Below are 21585 nucleotides of genomic sequence, written 5' to 3'. Positions count from 1 at the left end.
GCAAACATTCCTCATTTAAACAATACTACCACACCAACCAAATCAATGCTAATTCAAACAGCTGCTGGGTTTGATCGTTTTTCAACTAACAGCATAGTATGGCAATAATATTTATGCACATACATATTTTCCTTTGTTCAAAATAGGGTTTATGGGACTTCCCTTGTGGTCCAGCGGTTAAGACTCAGCGCTCCCAATGCAGGGGGCCCAGGTTCAATCCCTGGTCAGGGAACTAGATCTCGCATGCTGCAACTAAAGATCCTACATGTGGCAACGAAGATCCCACGTGCCACAACTAAGAGCCAGTGCAGGCAAACAAATAAATAAATAAAAACAACAACAAACAAACAAAATAGGGTTCACTACAATGTCTATTGCGCAGGATTTCACTCAAAATCAGGTTTTTATTTTAAGAGCATTTGTAGATATTTTATGTTCTGCCCCTCTTCACTGCTACATCATTTTCTTATGGTAACTTCCTCTTGGCTATCTCAATATTTTTTTCTGTTCCTGGAGAACTGAGTTTTGTTCTTATCATGGGGTCAGTGAGGCTTATGGACAGCACACTAATCCAGACAAGGAAAACTGCCCAATCACACTCATTGTGTTCCGATTATTCAAACTTTAGGAACAGCTTCCTCCCAGTTACTGATGAGAATCTCTTAAACTCAGAATCTCAAAGAACCTTCTCTTAATCTCCAGTGTTCCCACTGATAATTCCACTCCAGTTTCAACAGACTCAGATTCAACAAATATTTCTTAAACACTAGTTAACATTTTTTGAGGAAAACTGTGTTCCAGGTGCTGTTCTAAGAAACTTCCATCCATATATTTATTTAATCTTCACAATTCTGTGAGATGGATATTAGAATTATTCCCATTTCACAGAGAAGAAAACAGAGGCACAGAGATGTTAAATAATTTTTTCAAGTCTCATAGTTGAACACAAGCAGCGTGATGGTAGAGCCCACATTAATTTTTTTTCCTTTTAAAAACTTAAAAAAATTTTATGCGATCTTTGGATATGTACTATTCTATTGTATATAAATACCACATCTTCTTTATCCATTATCTCTTGATGAACACTTAGGTTGTTTCAATATCTTGGCAATTTTAAATAATGCTGCTAGTGCATAATAGTGCATGTATCTTTTCAAATTAGTATTTTTGGTTTTGTTTCGGATATATACCCAGGAATGGAAATACTGGGTCACGTGGTAGTTCTATTTTCAGTTTTTTGAGAAACCTCCATACTGCTTTCCTCAGTGGCTACACCAATTTACATTCCCACCAACAGTGTACAAGTGTTCCCATTTCTCCACATCTTTGACAACATGTGTATTTGCATTCTTTTTGGTGATAGCCATTCTGAAAGGTATGAGATGATATCTCACTGTGGTTTGGGTTTTCATTTCCCTGATGATTAACGATGTTGAGCATCTTTTCATGTGCCTGTTGGCCATCTACAATTTTTTCTTTGGAAAAGTGTCTATTCAGTTCTTCTGCCCCCCCCCTTTTTTTTTTTTTGCGGTACGCGGGCCTCTCACTGTTGCGGCCTCTCCCGTTGCGGAGCACAGGCTCTGGACGCGCAGGCCCAGCGGCCATGGCCCACGGGCCCGGCCGCTCCGTGGCATGCGGGATCCTCTCGGACTGGGACAAGAACCCGTGGCCCCTGCATCCGCAGGCGGACTCCCAACCACTGCGCCACCAGGGAGGCCCTGCCCATTTTGTAATCGGGTTGTTTAAACATCCTGGAATAGATAGTTCAGAACAAAAACTTTTAGAAGATGTGCAGAAATGGGAGATGACTGGGAACAGTTGTCTCCCAACACAGGAAGCCAAGCCTGTGCTACACACACATGCACACACACTTGTGAAGCTATTATAATTTCAACATTCGTGTAAATGTTGTCTCTATTAATTTTCAGAGTAGTGTCTTTTCATTTTCAATTATATATTTGAGGGTTATTATAGAGCTTTTTCTTTTTAATTGTTTACTTTTGTCAATTAAATATGTACACAATTTTTTAAATGTTTTTTTTATTGGGGTATAGTTGTTTTACAATGTTGTGTTAGTTTCTACTGTAGAGTAGAGTTCCCTGTGCTATACAGCAGGTTCTCATTTGTTATCTATTCTATACATATTAGTGTAATATTAGTGTGTATATGTCAATCCCAATCTCCCAATTCATCCCACCCCCGACTTTCCCCCACTTGGTGTCCACACGTTTGTTCTCTACATCTGTGTCTCTATTTCTGCCTTGCAAACCAGTTCATCTGTACCATTTTTCTAGATTCCATGTATGAGTTAATATATGATATTTTTCTCTTTCTGACAACTTCATTCTGTATGACAGTCTCGGTCCATCCGTGTGTCTACAAATGACCCAATTTCGTTCCTTTTTATGGTTGAGTAATATTCCATTGTATATATGTACCACATCGTCTTTATCCACTCGTCTGTCGATGGACATTTAAGTTGCTTCCATGACCTGGCTATTGTAAATAGTGTTGCAATGAACATTGGGGTGCATGTGTCTTTTTGAATTATGGTTTTCTCAGGGTATATGCCCAGTAGTGGGATTGCTGGGTCATATGGTAATTCTATTTTTAGATTTTTAAGGAACCTCCATACTGTTCTCCATAGTGGCTGTATCAATTTACATTCGGCGGAGCCCACATTATTAACCTCTACTTACACTGCTTACTAGGGACTGAGATTGTGCCAAACCTTTTCACAAATTTTGTTTTATTTAATCCTCAAAACATCTGTAGTATATGCTATTATCATTTTATGGAAAATAAACTGATATATAACGAAATCCTTGATTAAACGGAATATCAATTACAAACGTGGAACTAAACCCCAGAAACTTTCAATTCAGTGCTTCTTCTGTTTACATCATGTAATTAAAGGGATGTTACCCACATGGGTCCAGGAGATAAAGGGAGAAACTGGGTAGCACTGTTGAGACCCTATCATGTTCCAAGCACTGTATACATATCATTTCATTTATTCCTCTCAACAACTTTGTGAGGTATATTATTCCCACTTTACAGGTTAGGAATCTAAGTCTCAAAAATTTAAGTAAATTGCTTAAGATTACATAATTGAGCCAGAATATAACCCCAGATTGGCCTGGCCTAAAGTCAAAGGCTTTCTTTTGAGCATGAATGTGGCAGGATGGAAAGAAGGAAGAAGAAGGCAAGGGAAGAAGCTACGAGGTAGTAGGGGTATTGTGACACCCTCTGCTTCATGTAACTTTTCTGATAAACTTCTATTTCCTACTTCCCAAACACACCTTTTCCTGTCTTCTTCCCCAGTCTTTTTTTTTTCTTGTATCTCTACTGGTCTCTTGGGCTCTGGATTTAGAGTCATTCTAAAACATCAGAAGCAGGAGGGCAAAATGGGGACTACAGGAGGGAGGTACAAGATAAAAGAAACTTTCCTGGTGTGGCATTGTTCTCTGATCATGGGAGGAAGAGAAGGTGGAGTCTCTGCAGCATCTTTCTTTGTCTTGATGCTTCAACTTTCTTTCATATACACTCTCTAAGTCTTTTCCTCACCAACTGGTCATCTTGGGAGGATCCGGAGTCAAAGACATCTGAATAAAGTAAGTGGATTCTGTTATCTGCTTCATTCCTCTTCAACGGTCAAGTCTCCCATGTTTTCTTTCTGTCCAATACACCCATCTTCCTAGTCCCCTCTACACCTAATAAAACCCAAACCTTTATCAGCATTTCTCATGTCTGGTCCATTCTGATACTTAGACCAATATGACTTTCTTTATCTTTTCCACTCATAGCTTGTTTTTGTAGTCATTCATGCTCTGCTTAGCCTCCCTACAGCTTTTATGATCTCCCATTCCTAATTCTATCCTCTCTGTATTATACTTATCTTCTCTCATTGAATCTCTTGTCAATATAGCACATTTATTTTACCCAAATATCATCCATGTTATCAAAGAAGTTCCAATTTCTTTGCTCTTACTCTAACTTCCTTACATTTTATCTTGTCCCTGTGGGTCTGCTGATTCTTCTATATTCAATGTCTGCTTTCCTTACATATTATTCCAATTCTGTCAGATTTTCTGGTAACTCATTTAAGTTCTCTACTCTTGTTCATTTCCACCCAACTCCTTTGTACATTTTGCTCTCTTTATATTTGATTCCTATCATTTGCAATTCATCTAGTCTGCCCATACCATTCCATTCTCAATTTTCCCCTCCATCCATGCATCTATGCAACCATTATAATACCTTTACTATTTAGTTGCTAAAGCAGACCCTAAAATAAGAACTACTGTCAAAAGAAGAGATGGAAATACCAGTAAATAATCTATATCAGTAGAAATATGGGTACTTTTGGAAGGTGATAACCAAGAAATTGAAATGTGAAAGATAAATAATTCCTAGGTGCAGTTTTGACAGAAAGAAGAGTATGTGCAAATCACAGAGTTAGAGAATATCACAACATGTTTAGAAAAAGGAAAATAGTGGGCAATGACTGGATTACTGTAGGACAGTTAAAAGGAAATACACATTTGACACATTATTAAGGGATTTTGTATGTGTTCCCCAAAATCAAATGCTCTTGGAGTCAAATTTCTACATAAAATTTCACTCTAGAAACAAGTGGAAATTATATTGAAAGCAGTTGAGGTTGGGGGAAAAAGACCAGGCAATTTGCCTATTGAAATAAAGTCAAGAAATAACAAGGACGTGACTGGTATAAAGGACTAGGGGGAAGGCAGTAGAAATAGGACAGGAGAAAGGGGACAAATTTAGGAGGTAATTAAAGAGGAAGTTTAGATAAAACTTGGATTAGTTGTGAGTGGGATGTGGGGTGGGGGTGGGGAGGATAGGTATAGAAGATATAAGGAAATTCTGGATCTCCAGTACAGTACATACTGCAGAGAAACAAGTATCATTCATTGATACAGGAAGAACAGGCTTACACAATTTTTTCTAGACATATTGTATTTGAGGGACCCATGTGACATCAAGGGAATTATATCCACTCTTTGCTATACCATTAAGGATGTATGTGGCCACTTTGGCATATAGTACCTCTTTTATATCTACCTGAGCAGTAGCAGCAGTGATACAGCTAGTAAATGATATATGGGTTTTCACGGGCTCTCATGGGAACAGTAATGGGAGGAACCCATTACCAAATCAGTGAAAAGGAAAAGAAAGAAAGGACAACTAATGGTTCTATGAGGAGATGCCACATGAGTCAAGATTTGAAGGTTAAGGAGGAGTTAGGTGATAAACATGCTGTATGTCAAGAGCTGCAGGGTGTAAGATACAATTTAGACTGTGACAAGATATAAGGTTTTGATGACAGCAGTGGCAGGTCATGAAGTATTATGCCTTGTTAAATAGCTTGAACATGGTTGTGTAGACAATGTGGTACTATGGAAGGTTTTAAGTAGGGTAGTGAAATGCTCAGATTTGAGCATTAGGGGAGATACTACAGGCAGTGAGACCAATTAGGAGGCTAATTTTTTTTTTTCAAGTGTGCAGAACATCAAATGTGAAGGCAGAGGCAGAGAAGATTAACAGATAAGCAGAAAGGTCTGAGGCCAACAGGGCAAATGCACAGTTAATGGCATATGAGGCAGGTATTGAGGATAAAGGATCAAAGCTAAGGTTATGAATGACAACTGTAGTTTAGAGGTTCCCATATGAAGCTAGTATATGGTGTAAGAATAGGTGTGGCAGATTAAACTTTCAGGGATGAGAAGACAAAGATATGTCTCTACCACCAGACTATGAGCTCCTTGAAGACTTAGTACATGTGTTATTTACCTTTTTCTGTACCACAACTCTTAGCCTGTGGTCTGGGCCATATTTAATCCAGCAATACTTTTGAAATAAATAAATGGTGGGTGTGGAAAGTAAGGTTGGGAGTGATGGGAAATGTAAGCCAGGGATATGGCATTTTCTAATTGCATTAAAGTACTCTAGTACTGAGAGGAATGCCAAGGTCTCAAGTACTGAGTAATGCTCAAGGTTTGCTCACAGAGCATAAAGACAAGAGGAACTCAGGTATAAAGTCATCTGCAGTTTTGATGTTTTCAGATTCCATATATAACTGAGACACACAGTATTTGCCTTTCTCTCTCTGGCTTATTTTACTTAACATAATGCCCTCAAGATCCAACCATCTTGTCACAAATGGCAGAATTTCCTTCTTTTTTATGGCTAAATAACAATGCATTGTATATGTATATATTTTCTTTATCCTTTCCTTGATTGATGGACACTTAAGTTGTTTCCATGTCTTGGCTACTCGTAGAAACAGAAAGTAGAATAGTGGTTGTCAGAGGCTGAAGGCTGGGGAAACTGGCAGATGTTGGTCAAAGGGTACCAACTTTGAGTTGTAAGGTAAGTTCTGGTGATCTAATGTAGAGCATGATGACTATAGTTAATAATACTATATTGTATACCTGAAGGTTGCTGTGAGCATAGAGCTTTAGTGTTCTCACCATAACAACAAAATGGTAACTGTGTGAGGTAAAGGATGTGTTAATTAACGTGGTAAAGACTTCACAATATATACTTCTATCAAATCATCACATTGCATACCTTAACTTATCCAATGTTATATATCAATTATATCTCAATAAAGCTGGGAAAAAATCATTAGCAAGTTGAAGCTTGATGTGTGAGCACATTCTGTCCCTGTTAATCTCAAAGGAACAGGCCTAAGACTAAAAAGGACTCTCCTGAGGGAAAGTAGCCCCCAGTTGTTCATCTAGTTCTCCCCCATTCTTTCTAATCTTTATACTCCCCATCCAATGCTATGATCATACAGGGACACTAGGGTGACAATAACCCTTTCTTCATACCAACTCCCACGTGGATATGTCAGATCCACATGTGATTCAGTAGAGGCTTGAAGTTTTGAAAGGGCAAATTATATTTTTGATACCAAGGTAAACAAAGGGAGTACTCTACTAAATGTCTGCTTTTGTATTGATCTTGTTACAGTCAAAGTAACTAAACAAGGAGGCTGTTGGACTGAGGTGGTTCTCATGCTTTAGTAGCCTACATCTGCACACCAAACCTTACGTCAGAGTCAATTGCAAATGCACTTATATCCAAAACAACAAAATTTAAGAACTAATCACAAACATCCAACTAGGCTTTCCCAAATAAGGCAACCACTCAAGCTATAGACAATCAAATAATGTCCTTGAATTGCTTCAGCCTCTGCTCTATGAAAGCTCTGCCCCTAGCTTTTGACAGTGGAGTGCTCCTAACCATTTTCAGTTAGGCACTGCCCAATATGAATCGATGTTGCTGAAATAAACTATTGAAAATTTTAATGTCACTTGGTTTAGCTTTTAGGGATACTAAAGGAAGGTGTTCTACTCTCATTCCAAGATAGTTAGCACAACCTTCAGAACTGAAGGAATTCTCAGTTCTTCAGAAATCCAGAATCCACTTCCTAGTATGATTTCCACATGGGTCCCACATCCTCTTCTTAAGTACAAGGTTATGTAGGACTTTCATTCTATAGGTGCCATGACCTCCTTGGATTCTACTTTTTCCCTCTTCCTTGCAGGAGGAAATTGCATCCCTAGCTGAGCCCCAGAGACCCTCCGTTCTGGGTGTAAATACAGGATGTATCTTACAGTCCCTCCTTCATGTTGCCTGAATATTTTAGAAGCTCTGAGGTTCTGACTACATGCTTCCATCTCTTACTATCTGTGGGAGCTGGAACAAGTCACTTAACCTCTCTATGCGTCAGTTCCCTTAGGTGTTAAGTGGGGTTAATAACAGTACTTACTCATAGGGTTCCTCTGAAGATTAGGTGGATTAATATCTACTAATTTTTCAGAATAGTTCCTGTACTAATAACACATAGTAAACACTTAATTGTGTTATATGTTACTGTTATTCCTCCACTGTGTAACTTATTTCCTCAAAACAGAGTCATAATCCAGCTCATAGACAAACTCTCACTTCAGGGCAGCCCAGACTCTTAATATTTTGGTTTTGATCTGTGTTTTTTAGGGACCAACTGGTGCTTATCAATACATACTTCTCCAAGGGCCAGAATACACTCCTATCCTATCCCAACACAAAGTAGCTTATTTTTTTCCACTTTTATCTTAGCTCATTCCCAGATTACGGAAGAGAACAACGGCCTCAGCTCAGCGATGAGTTATACACACTACACACGTTGCATTCTACTAATACAAACCCAGTGAGAGGAAGTCTGGGTTCTTGCTGCTGCCTCCTGAGGACATTCTATTCTCTTCTGAAGAGCAGCAGGCATGACTGACACCATGGAGAGGAAGAACCAGAGTGGGAGAGTGAGTGAGTCTGTGTTGCCGGGCTTCCCAGCTCCTGTGCCACTGCGGGCACTACTATTTGCCCTTTCTCTGCTGGCCTATGTGTTGGTTCTGACTGAGAACACACTCATCATTATGGCAATCAGGTACCACCCCAGCCTCCACAAACCCATGTACTTCTTTCTGGCTAACATGTCCTTCCTGGAGATTTGGTACGTTACCGTCACTATTCCCAAGATGTTAGCTGGCTTTGTTGGGTCCAAACAGGGCCACGGGCAGCTAATCTCCTTTGAGGGCTGCATGACACAGCTCTACTTTTTCCTGGGCCTGGGATGCACTGAGTGTGTCCTCCTCGCAGTTATGGCTTATGATTGTTATGTGGCCCTCTGCCATCCTCTCCACTACCTTGTCATTGTCAGTGGCTGGCTGTGTGTGCAGCTGGTATCTGGCTCCTGGGCTGGAGGTTTTGGCATCTCCATGGTCAAAGTTTTTCTCATTTCTCACCTCTCTTACTGTGGCCCCAACATCATCAACCACTTTTTCTGTGATGTCTCCCCATTGCTCAACTTTTCATGCACTGACATGTCCACAGCAGAGCTTACAGACTTTGTCCTGGCCATTTTTATACTGCTGGGGCCACTCTCTGTCACCAGGGCCTCCTATATGGCCATCACCAGTGCTGTGATGTGCATTCCCTCAGCTGCTGGGCACCATAAAGCCTTTTCCACCTGTGCCTCTCACCTCACTGTTGTGGTCTTCTTCTGTGCAGCCAGTACCTTCATCTCTGCCTGCCCAAAGGCAACCTCAGCTTTTGACACCAACAAGCTGGTGTCTGTACTCTATGTTGTCCTTGTACCCCTGCTCAACCCTATCATTTACTGCTTGCGCAACCAAGAGGTAAAGAGAGCCTTACGCCATACTCTGCGCCTATACCAGGGCCGTGATACTAAGCCTGGGAAAGCTAGCAGAGTTGGGTAGAAGGGAGGTGTTAAATCTAGGGGCCTCCCTGGTGGCGCAGTGGTTGAGAGTCCGCCTGCCGATGCAGGGGATACGGGTTCGTGCCCCGGTCTGGGAGGATCCCATATGCCGCGGAGCGGCTGGGCCTGTGAGCCATGGCCGCTGAGCCTGTGCGTCCGGAGCCTGTGCTCCGCAACGGGAGAGGCCACAACAGTGAGAGGCCCGCGTACAGCAAAAAAAAAAAAAAAAAAAAAAAAAAAAAATCTTAGACAATGCTCTTAAACTTAGGATCTATGTCTTCTATGAAGTCCAGAGGAGCTCTTAGAGCCTAAATTAGGGACTAGAGTTTCAAAGGTACCACCAAAGAACTAGTTCAGAAGGAGGAAGAGAGGTGGATTACAAGCTAGAAATTGGATTTCTTCAAGACAAGGTCTTAACATATAAGCTAGAAGTTGATCCCATGTTGTCTGCTCTATTGTAATTTACGTAGAGCAGGTTCATGAATCATGCATCCTGGTGGGGTGGAAAGGGATGACTATGAGCACAAGGCATGACTGAACTTGAATATTTAAAGCAAAAAAAAATGCAGAACTAGCATCTCTCCAAATGGCTGTTCCTGGGTTTGTTACTGGGTTTTAGTTCAGAGGCAGAAGATACAGAAAAGGGAAGTGGAAGGAGGAAGCCATTCAAGGAAACACAGGCTTCATTATGGAAAAGCATCAGGAGACTTCTGGATGAGATCTCTTCTAGCTGGAGGACACCAACTGTAGCCTATGAGGTAGTGGGGCCCCATGTGATCACCTAGTGTGAATTACAAGGCAAGTAGATAGGAAACTGTGAATTTTTGTATTGGCAACATATCACCTCCCGGACTACAGGGGTCTAGAGATTCATTTCCTGATTTACCGAGGTCAGTGCCCACACTGAACTAGTAGAGTGGCTGATTGCAGTTGTTTATTTAATCTTCAGTCTCTCTAATTAGACTATAAGCTCCATGGAACTAGAGATCACATTTGTTTGTTCATCATTTTATTACCAGGGCCCAGAATAGTATCTAGCACATGGTAGCTATAAAGAAATATAATAAATGAATATAATTTGGAGCCATGGGAGAGAGAGGGAAAATGGCAGAACAGTAAGACGTGGAGATCACCTTCCTCCCCACAGATACATCAGAAATACATCTGCACGTGGAACAACTCCTACAGAACACATACTGAACGCTGGCAGAAGACCTCAGACCTCCCAAAAGGCAAGAAACTCCCCACGTACCTGGGTAGGGCAAAAGAAAAAAGAATAAACAGAGACAAAAGAATAGGGATGGGACCTGCACCAGTGGGAGGGACCTGTGAAGGAGGAAAGGTTTCCACTCCACACACTAGAAGCCCCTTCGCAGGCGGAGACTGCGGGTGGCGGAGGGGATAAGCTTCGGAGCCTCGGAAGAGAGCACAGCAACAGGAGTGCGAAGGGCTAAGCGGAGAGATTCCCGCACAGAGGATCGGTGCCGAACGGCACTCACCAGCCCAAGAGGCTTGTCTGCTCATTCGCCGGGGCGGGCGGGGACTGGGAGCTGAGGCGCGGGCTTCGGTCGGAGCGCAGGGAAAGGACTGGCGGCGTGAACACAGCCTGAAGGGGTTAGTGCACCACGGCTAGCCGGGAGGGAGTGCGGGGAAAAGTGTGGAGCTGCCGAAGAAGCAAGAGACTTTTTCTTGCCTCTTTGCTTCCTGGTGCGCGAGGAAGAGGGGGTTAAGAGCGCTGCTTAAAGGAGCTCCGGAGACGGGCGCGAGCCACGGGTAACAGCGCGGACCCCAGAGACGGGCATGAGACGCTAAGGCTGCTGCTGCAGCCACCAAGAAGCCTGTGTGCGAGCACAGGTCACTCTCCACACCTCCCTTCCGGGAGCCTGTGCAGCCCGCCACTGCCAGGGTCCCGGGATCCAGGGACAACTTCACCGGGAGAATGCACGGCGCACCTCAGGCTGGTGTAACATCACGCCGGCCTCTGCCACCGCAGGCTCGCCCCGAACTTCGTACTCCTCCCTCCCCCCGGCCTGAGTGAGCCAGAGCCCCCGAATCAGCGGCTCCTTTAACCCCGTCCTGTCTGAGCGAAGAACAGACGCCCTCCGGCGACCTACACGCAGAGGCGGGGCCAAATACAAAGCTGAACCCCGGGAGCTGTGCGAACAAAGAAGAGAAAGGGAAATCTCTCCCAGCAGCCTCAGGAGCAGCGGATTAAAGCTCCACCATCAATTTGATGTACCCTGCATCTGTGGAATACCTGAATAGACAACGAATCATCCCAAAATGAGGAGGTGGACTTTGAGAGCAAGATTTATTATTTTTTCCCCTTTTCCTCTTTTTGTGTGTATGTGTATGCTTCTGTGTGAGATTTTGTCTGTATAGCTTTGCTTTCACCATTTGTCCTAGGGTTCTATCCGTTTTTTTTTTTTTTACTTAAAAATTTTTTTTTCTTAATAATAATTTTTTTATTTTAATAACTTTATTTTATTTTACCTTACTTTATTTTCTTATATCCTCTTTCTTTCTTTCTCTTTCTTCTTCTCTTTCTTTCTTTCTTTCTTTCTTTCTTTCTTTCTTTCTTTCTTTTCCTCCCTTTTATTCTGAGCCGATGAAAGGCTCTTGGTGCTGCAGCCAGGAGTCAGTGCTGTGCCTCTGAGGTGGGAGAGCCAACGTCAGGACACTGGTCCACAAGAGACCTCCCAGCTCCACGTAATATCAAACGGTGAAAATCTCCCAGAGATCTCCATCTCAACACCAACACCCAGCTTCACTCAATGACCAGCAAGCTACAGTGCTGGATACCCTATGCCAAACAACTAGCAAGACAAGAACACAACCCCACCCATTAGCAGAGAGGCTGCCTAAAATCATAATAAGTCCACAGACACCCCAAAACACACCACCAGACGTGGACCTGCCCACCAGAAAGACAAGATCCAGCCTCATCCACAAGAACACAGGCACTAGTCCCCTCCACCAGGAAGCCTACACAACCCACTGAACCAACTTTAGCCACTGGGGACAGACACCAAAAACAACGGGAACTACGAACCTGCAGCCTGCAAAAAGGAGACCCCAAACACAGTAAGATAAGCAAAATGAGAAGACAGAAAAACACACAGCAGGAGAAGGAGCAAGATAAAAACCCACCAGACCTAACAAATGAAGAGGAAATAGGCAGTCTACCTGAAAAAAAATTCAGAATAATGATAGTAAAGATGATCCAAAATCTTGGAAATAGAATAGAGAAAATGCAAGAAACAGTTAACAAGGACCTAGAAGAACTAAAGATGAATCAAGCAACGATTAGAAACACAATAAATGAAATTAAAAATACTCTAGACGGGATCAATAGCAGAATAACTGAGGCAGAAGAACGGATAAGTGACGTGGAAGATAAAATAGTGGAAATAACTACTGCAGAGCAGAAGAAAGAAAAAAGAATGAAAAGAAGTGAGGACAGTCTCAGAGACCTCTGGGACAACATTAAACGCACCTACATGCGAATTATAGGGGTTCCAGAAGAAGAAGAGAAAAAGAAAGGGACTGAGAAAATATTTGAAGAGATTATAGTTGAAAACTTCCCTAATATGGGAAAGGAAATAGTTAATCAAGTCCAGGAAGCACAGAGAGTCCCATACAGGATAAACCCAAGGAGAAACACGCCAAGACACATATTAATCAAACTGTCAAAAATTAAATACAAAGCCATGGACTCTTTGTTTACTATAGCACTCCCAACTTCTTTCCTCCCTCTGTAAAAGCATTCTCCTTCCCTTGCTGTGTGGGGAGATGCACATGGCTTGCCATAGTTGCAAATCTCAAATTGCCATTCTCTGCTAATCCTGAATAAGCCCATCTTTGCTGGAGAAATATCTGGCCGTTTATTTATTTTAGGTCAACATTTTGGTGGCTCGTATAAGGACCAGAGAAGATCCCTGAAGGCTGTGGAGATGGTGAGTAAACAGGTGCCATAGCCACAATTGACCCCATAGGCTCACTGCTTTTCTCATTGACCCTGGAGTTTGAAGGTATTTCTTTCTCCTGCATCTGAGCTCATGCCCTCTTTGCATTTGAAGCTCTCAAGGCATTGTTCAGGATTTATGTTGAGGTTTAACATTTCCATTAAGGCCTTGCTCTCTATGTCAGTACTCATTTGGTACTTTGTTCTGATTTGAGATTAGACAGTTTCAACTGAAGGTGACTGTGAAGCCACGGTCCCATTTCTTCTTCTTATTGATTTGATAACAAGAGAAAGTTCCACTTTGGACTAAGTAAAAACCCAGTGTAGCTGAGCAGGACCCTGCCATGTCCCCTGTCACTTGTTTGTAAAAAAACTTTAGCCTCCTAGGCCTTGCCCAAGTTCCAAAGAGTAAATTTAATCAGAGAACTGAGAAAATACAGAAACGAAGGGAAACAGTCAAGCAAGACAAAACAATAATAGTTTAGCCATGCAACAAAGTCAAGGACTTTAGTCCCTCTCAAAGGCTATATATAGTATCTGAGCCATATCTTGAGCTGTTTTTCAGATACTAAAACCATGACCAGGTAGAAGAAGTTAACTGCATGCTGACCACAAGCACGCAGACCCAGAACAGTTGGTACCATAAGGTTGATGATGTTGACTCCCAATTACCTCACCACCAACCAATCAGAAGAAAGTCCACAAGCTGATCAGGCACCCTGCAACACTCTCACTCACCCTGTCTTTAAAAACCCTTCCCTTAAATCCATTGGGGAGTTCTGGTCTTTTGAGCATTAGCTGCCCATACTCCTTGCTTGGCCTTGCAATAAATGCTTCACTTCTCTTCACCACAGCCAGGTGTCAGTATATCGAGTTTACTGTGCATGGGCAAGCAGACCCAAGTTTGGTTCAGTAACACCAGTCCTCCTGGAGACTCTAAAATGCCCATTCCTCACCACTGTTGGTCCACTGACAAAATGATGGCATTCATGAATCAATATTGGTGGGAAAGAGTAACAAGGTTGCAAAGAGTGCCTACCTCACTTGTTCCACTTGCCCAAAGGGCAATGCAAGGAAGCCTGTTTGTACTGTTTCTAAACAATTTAAACTGCCTAATGGATTGTTTGAGGTCTGGTCAATATATTTCATACAACTTCCTCTGTCTAATGGGTATAAATATGTTTTAGTCATGATCTGTATATCTTCAGACTAGACTGAAGCCTCCCCTTGCAGAAAGGCCTTTTCTCTGGCCAAAGTCCTTCTGGAAAAGATAATCCCTACCTAGGAAACTCCTCTCAAACTTAATAATGACCAAGAAACCCATTTTACTGGCCAGATACTTCAACAACTATGCTGGTTTTACAACATATTCACTTTGCTTATCACCCTCAATGCTCTGGTTTAGTCAAACATACTAACAGCATTATTGAGATTCAATTTGCAAAATTTGTATAGGCCCTCCAAATACCTTGGCCAATATCATTGCTGTTGGTCCTTCTACATTTCAGATCTACCCTTTTTGGAACTCATAAGCTCTCACCCTTTGAGAGAGTCACAGGATGCCCAATGCACTTGGCTCCTGCTTCTTTTGATCCAAAACTGATAAAAGGAGAGATACTCTGATACTGCAAAGGCCTAATTGCTTCTATTAAAAATAACCATATTTTGGTACATCAATCATTTCATAGTGCACTCTCAAGAGACAAAGATCTTAAGCATCAAAGCTTGCAACCTGGAGATTTCATCTTTTGGAAAAGATACCTCCAGAAGAGGTCTCCTCAACCTAGTTGGAGAGGTCTCTTTCAGGCACTGCTAACCAATCCTGTGTCACCAAACCCCAAGGAATAGACAGACTCTTGGATTCACATGACATATGTAAAGAAAGCATCAAATCCTGATTGGACAGCACATCATCTGGTGACCTGAAAGTAAAGACTTCACAGAACTGAATCAGATGACATTGGATGATACAGTTTTCCCAAAATATCCAGATTAGGTTTGTTGGAAGTTTGTCACCAAACCTTTGATGATGATGTAAAACTTCAGATGACCTCCAATGTCTATGATCTTGATAACATATGGGCTTCAGATAAAAAGTGCCTGAGAGTTCTCCCTCTTACCCCTCGTTACTCAGATGTGACTCCAAAGGTTTCCAATCTGTGCACTTTCCCTCCAATGTGAGACCCTACACTCACAGCACTTACAGGAAGAAAGGTGCTTCCTGGCACAGATGGGCAGAAAAGCCACTGAAATTGGAAAACCTGACTCGATCAGCAATGCTTTCAGAGAAAAATCTTGATAAAAAGGGGAAAAGTGTAAAAAAAATAATAAACAGCAACCTCAATTAAATAGAGTCAGGACAGCAAAGAGGAAGCTCTCACACTCTGGGACAATAGCAGAGTCCAACAGGAAGAAGGAAGATTCCTCTTTGTTCCTGTCAAGGACTCAAACATGAAAAGCCATGGACTCTTTGTTTACTATGGCCTTCCCAACTTCCTTGCTCCTTCTGTAAAAGTATTCTCCTTCCCTTACTGTGTGGGGACTTGCATGTGGCTTGCCAAAGATGCAGACCCCAAACTGCAGTTCTCTGCTGATCCTGAATAAACCCATCTTTGTTGGAGAAATATCTTGCAGTCTATTTGTTTCAGGTCAGCACTTTTTAATAGTTCATTTAAGTTATTATTAGGTGTTTATATCAATTTTATACAACACCCTGTAGAATTTTTCCTTCCAAACAAAATAAATTATAAATTACATTTTATGGTGAAAAGTGCTAAGGTAAAAAACACATCAGGGATGAAAAGGGATTAAGAGATACAAACTACTATGTATAAGATAAATAAGCAAAAAGGATATATTGTACAGCAGAGGGAAATATGGCCGTTGTTTTGTAATAAGTTTAAATTGAGTATAATCTATAAAAATATTGAATCACTGTATTGTACACCTGAAACTAATATAATATTGTAAATCAACTATACTTCAAAAAAATACATCAGGGAAGAGAAATAGAAAGGGAATAGCAAGCATAGGATGGCAACTTCACATAAAGTGATTAGAAAGGCCTTTCTGAGAAAGTTATATTGAATTAAAGACCTAAAGGAATTGAAAGAGGGAGTCATTCAGTTATCTGAGAGAAGAGCATTCTGAATGAAGATAACAGCAAGTTTAAAATTCCTTAGAAGGGAATGTGCCAGATGTATTTGAGATGTTAGTACAGGAAGCTTTGACTTTACAGGAAAGTCTGGTTTCGTTTTGCTGTCTGACCTCATGTTCCACAGGACACAAGAAAAAGATTTCAGATTTAGACAGGGGCATGAGATATAGTCAAAAGGAGGCTGTTTAAATCATATGAGAATTTAACATGCAGAGGTATATGCTGAACTGTACGCCGTGGGTTTCTTGTATCAAGCATAGAGATGAAGGACATAAGCACATACCGTGTATATTAGTTGCCTAGGGCTACAGGAACAAAGTACCACAGACTGGTTGGCTTAAAACAACAGAAATTCATTGTCTCAAGTTTCTGGAGGCTAGAAGTTCAAAATCAAGGTGTCAGCAGAACCATCCTTTATCTGAAACTGGTAGGGAAGAATCTTCCTTTGCCTCTTCAATTTTTTTGGTGATTTGCTGGCAACCTTTGGCATTCCCGGACTTGCAGTTACAGCACCTCAATCTCTGCCTCCATCATCACATGGTATTCTGCCTGTGTGTCTCTTTCTCCTCTTCTGACAGGGATACCAGTTATATTGGATTAAGGGCCACCCTACTCCAATATGACCTCATCTTAACTAATTACATCTGTAATCACCCTATTTCCAAATAAGGTCACCTTCTGAGCAAGTGGGGCGGGGGAGGATTTATTAACGTATCTTTTAGGGGCCACAATTCAACCCGTAAATCTGGGGTTAACTGTTTAGGCTCAAGGCAGAGAGTGACAGCAGAGCTGTGAGTTTGGGAAATTACTGAGAAGTAAAGGGATCTGCCAAGATAACACAGAGCTCTGGGGCTCCTTCTCCACTTCTCCAATGCAGGTGGAAGCATTGAAGTCAAGAGGACAGAAAGTTTTTCTTCAATACTTGGTAAATCTGACCACTCCTAGAAGAAACAGTTACTCCAGGATCTAGTCTGCAGGAAAACTATTGCTTCAAGTTATATTTTTAATTAAGAAATATTTATCATTTCAATAATTTATACTTCCCAAGAAAGCTAGTAATGATACTTATTTGTGACAGTTTAAAGTGGCTACTTCTCAATGTTATTCAAAGACATGACTTCCTCTTATGCCAAACATGTCTTTGAATCATACTGTTGAAAAGGTCACTTCTTGGTTATTTTCCTGTGTGTGTTGACTCCATGCATGGAATACAGATTCAACTGTGTTCTACTTCAGACCATTGCTCATCTTACATTAGTCTGCTCCTGATCTGGTTTCCTCCTCTTGGATTTTTCCTCCAAGTTTTTAGGTATCCATATTTCTTAAATGATCGCTATAAACATAAAGCAGTCATTTGAGATAAATTTTCTAGCATTCAGCCATGAATCTTTGCTTTCCTATCTGGCTTTTAATTCCTTTTTTAAATTTCTCCCATTTTCCTGAGAATGATGGAATATTGACTCATCAAGGAGAACGTTTTGAAGAGAGAGGACAATCTTGTTTAGCAAAGGAAAAGATCCACTGAACCCGGGAATTTCCAATCCTCTATCTCTGTTCTGAAAAATATTTTAGGCAGGATGCTTCTCTGAGATCAAAAAGTAATGAAAGGGCTTCCCTGGTGGCGCAGTGGTTGAGAGTCTGCCTGCCGATGCAGGGGACACGGGTTCGTGCCCCGGTCCGGGAAGATCCCACATGCCGCGGAGCGGCTGGGCCCGTAAGCCATGGCCGCTGGGCCTGCACGTCTGGAGCCTGTGCTCCGCAACGGGAGAGGCCACAACAGTCAGAGGCCCACGTACCGCAAAAAAAAAAAAAAAAAAAAAAAGAAATGAAAAGCTTTCAAATGTGAATTTGAAAACAAATAGGCTTTTAATCACCAAATGAATTGATGTAATTTAGACAAACTCCTGAAATTATGGTGCCCCCCCAAATTAAACTACAAGGCCATTAGTACATACACAAAGCCCATATACCGATTTAAAAACAAAGACAAAGAAGCCAAAGTTTGAAACTCACTTAAACTGAGAAGATTCCATGGGGGGAAAAAGTGGAAGTAAATGGAAAACAGGAAAATAGGAAAACAATATATTTAGACTGCATTATTAGAGAGACCATCATGGCAGGAGACTGTAAAGGCCAGGGAAAAAATTTTGGTTGCCATAGAAATGTGTCTCTTTAATACAACTTAGCATGATGATAGGATTACAGCAAATAAGAGTAAAGATGACTAGCGTCAGAAACTGCACTTAGAGGAAATACTTTGAGAGGTCCACTCCAGAGTAGATGATTTGCAGGTTTAGAGTATATATTCTGAAATAGATGGCCTGGATTGTTGTGAGGATTGTAGCATTTGCCCCATCATGTTTCACTCTCTAAAGTGCCCCATTTTAAAAGCAAACTATGTGGTCACCCTAGTTTTATGGGCCTGGAACTCAAGACTTGTAGCGGAGTTGTCCTGTGTCTACTTAGTTAAATTGAAACTGCATTTTCTAGAACTTCCTTCCCTTTGTAGTTCAAGGTTAGTGTAGACCACAGAGATATTCTGTGTGAGATTTAGAAGGCAGAGGTGAAGCAGCTATATTCTTTGTATTCCATGTAGAAAGTTGATTAGGGACACTATTGCAGCTCACAGATGTTGTCACTGACTTACCTCGTAGATGTGGGGCAGTGGTTCAGGCGACACCTCCATCAGCTCCCATCCAGCTTCCCTCTTTCATCTTCTCCGACATGTGGGCTAGGTAGGAGTTTAATATTGTGATAAAGGGCACCAGCTTCTTTTGCAGATCACCCGAATTATCAGTTAGGTGATTGGATGACTGGAGGCTGTAAGAGATCAAAACAGTCTTCAGCTCATCCTCATGGATTCCAGTTTACCATTATCCTCCCCCATGTCATGTTCATCTTACCTCCCCAAGTGCCTGTCCTGATGACTTCAGGCTTAGCACTAATCACAGAGGCAACAGTCATTTTATTGCATGAGATCACAACCCTGTAGTAAATCCCTTGGATAGAACTCTGATACAACGCTTGACAGATAACTAAGAAAACAATTTGCATATGGTTGACCAGTGAAGATAAGGGGTCATTTAGAGTGAGAGTACAGAGTAGATAAGGAAGGGTTTACAATGAGGCCATAAAGAAATACAGTAGTGCATGTCTCTACAGAGTGCGATGAGCTTGCAAAGCCAGCAGAAGAGAAGTGCAGCCAGATTCGCAAAGGGGTAAACAAGAAAAGTGCTGTGTCATGAAAGTCAATGGTGGTTTCAAGAAACAGGAATATTGTCACACACTCTGTTAAAAACAAGATAACAGGCCCAAAATTGAGTCACTCATGCTGACCTCACATCACTAAGCTCAGACTTAATTATAGTTTTGGCTTTCCCAGAAATGAGTCTGATACCAGTCAATCAGGAATTGCCTGATCAGCATTGGTTAGGTAATCCGCCTGATAAATCTTTGACATTCCTATAAGCAAATAACCAATCTGCCTTTTTGCCTAGTACGGCTTCCTTGTTCCTTTTCCCCACTGTCTATAAAATTACTTCACTGTATAGCTCTTCAGAGATCTCTTCTATCTACTAGATTAGACTCTGACCCACACATGAATCATTGAATAAAGCCAAAGAGATCTTTAAAATTTACTCAGTTGAACTTTAACACCTCCTAAGGGTAAGGAGAACACTAAAACAAAACAAACAAACAAACAAAACCTGCCTCTTGAGCAATATGGAAGCTACTGACGGCCTTATCCAGAGCTGTTTAAGTACACTGACACAGCAGATCTACCCAATCTCAGAATCTTGGACCTGGGCAAAAGTCAGATAGACTTCTTGCACCCAGATGCTTTTTAGGAACTGTCCCATCTCTCCGAACTTCGACTGTTTTACTGTGGTCTCTCCAGTGCTGTATTAAAAGATGGTTATTTCAGAAATGTGGGGTCTTTGGCTCACTTGGACCTACCCAAAAATCAGATGCAGAGTCTTTCCCTTCATCCTTCATTCCGGGAACTGAATTCCCTGAAGGCCATCGATCTTTCCCTCAACCAAATAACCACTGTTTGTGAGCACGAGCTCAAACCCCTCCAAGGAAAAGCACTCTCCTTTTTAAGCCTTGCTGTTAAAAACCTGTAGAACAGGGTCTCAATGGACTGGGGGAAGTGTCTGAACCCATTCAGAAACATGGTCCTGGAAACCCTAGATGTTTCTGGCAATGGCTGGGCAGTGCACATCACAAGAAACTTCTGCAATGCCATCAATGGAAGCCAGATTTTCTCTGTGGTTCTTACCCATCACGTGATGGGTTCTGGGTTTGGCTTCACTAACATGAAAGACCCTGACCAGCACACCTTTGCCAGCCTGGCCAGAAGCAGGAGCGGGTAGGAGAGAGTAGAATGTGAGAAAGTAAAGAGAATGAGCATAGATTTCTTTCACAAAGTTTCTGAGAAGCCAAGGATGAAGGCAGAGTGATAGGTGAAGGTATACGAGGTGGCAGATGAAGAGATTTTTGAAAAAGAGAGAGTCGTTAGCCTGTGTGTGTGTGTATATATATTTTTTAAATTTTTTGGCCACACTGTGCGGCCTACGGGATCTTACTTCCCTTACTTCCCCAACCAGGGATTGAACCTCTGCCCTCAGCAGTGGACGTGCCAAGACCTCATCACTGGACCACCAGGGAATTCCTGATATTACCCAGTTTAATAGCCAATAAGGTTCCAAGGAAAGATGACAGACTGAACTCACATATTTATTCCCTTTCCCTTCAGAGACTCTGCTAAAATGATAGTAACAAACACAGAAACCTTTTTAATGTAAATATAATGATGAGAACAGAAGAGGGTCTTGTGAGGGGATGGGAGACTTTGAAAATGGATGCAAGACTGATAGTGGATAGAGCAGGCCAGGGTAAGCCACCGCCTGAGCTGCTCACAGAAGATGAGCAGATTCACCCCCACACAAACATACACAAGAGAATCAACTGAGTCAGAAACTCAAGACAACCCATACAATGAAGAACATGCTCCCCTGCTCAGAAAGCCTGGAGCCAGGAATTCCACGATGTGAATTCTATCTCCTACCCACCACAATCTTCTAACCCCCAGTGCCCTGCAGGTGGAGTGGAGGGAAGATAGAGAAAGAGAGACAGGTGAAAATCCAGGGAACCTAATCAGGAGACAGCTCATTG

General features: G+C 41.8%; 2 protein-coding genes across 3 annotated transcripts in view; one reads left to right on the top strand and one right to left on the bottom strand.

Annotated features, from left to right (window-relative positions):
• LOC309808696 (olfactory receptor 10A2-like) overlaps positions 1-21585 on the bottom strand; it is a 101390-nt gene that overhangs the window by 15059 nt on the left and 64746 nt on the right. The window contains exons 2-3 of one of the 2 annotated variants that reach the window (XR_014294774.1): positions 19055-19227; positions 2016-3605 (exon numbers count right to left, since the gene is read on the bottom strand). Coding sequence is in view for 1 of the 2 variants with exons in the window: in XM_082629273.1 (XP_082485399.1) it covers positions 19055-19093 (39 nt within the window). In the remaining variant the exon portion in view is untranslated. Of the gene's footprint in view, positions 1-2015; positions 3606-19054; positions 19228-21585 lie in introns of those variants that run through there. The other variant, XM_082629273.1, reaches the window with a different exon arrangement.
• On the top strand, positions 8292-9287 carry OR6A2 (olfactory receptor family 6 subfamily A member 2; the record flags this gene model as incomplete). Its single annotated transcript, XM_082628223.1, has 1 exon — positions 8292-9287. One exon carries the CDS (start codon positions 8292-8294, stop codon positions 9285-9287), a length of 996 nt encoding a protein of 331 aa, XP_082484349.1.

The sequence above is a fragment of the Mesoplodon mirus genome (assembly GCF_964341445.2).
Source record: "Mesoplodon mirus genome assembly, chromosome: 7".
Classification (NCBI taxonomy): Eukaryota; Metazoa; Chordata; class Mammalia; order Artiodactyla; family Ziphiidae; genus Mesoplodon; species Mesoplodon mirus.
This window is presented reverse-complemented; position numbering and strand designations above follow the sequence as displayed.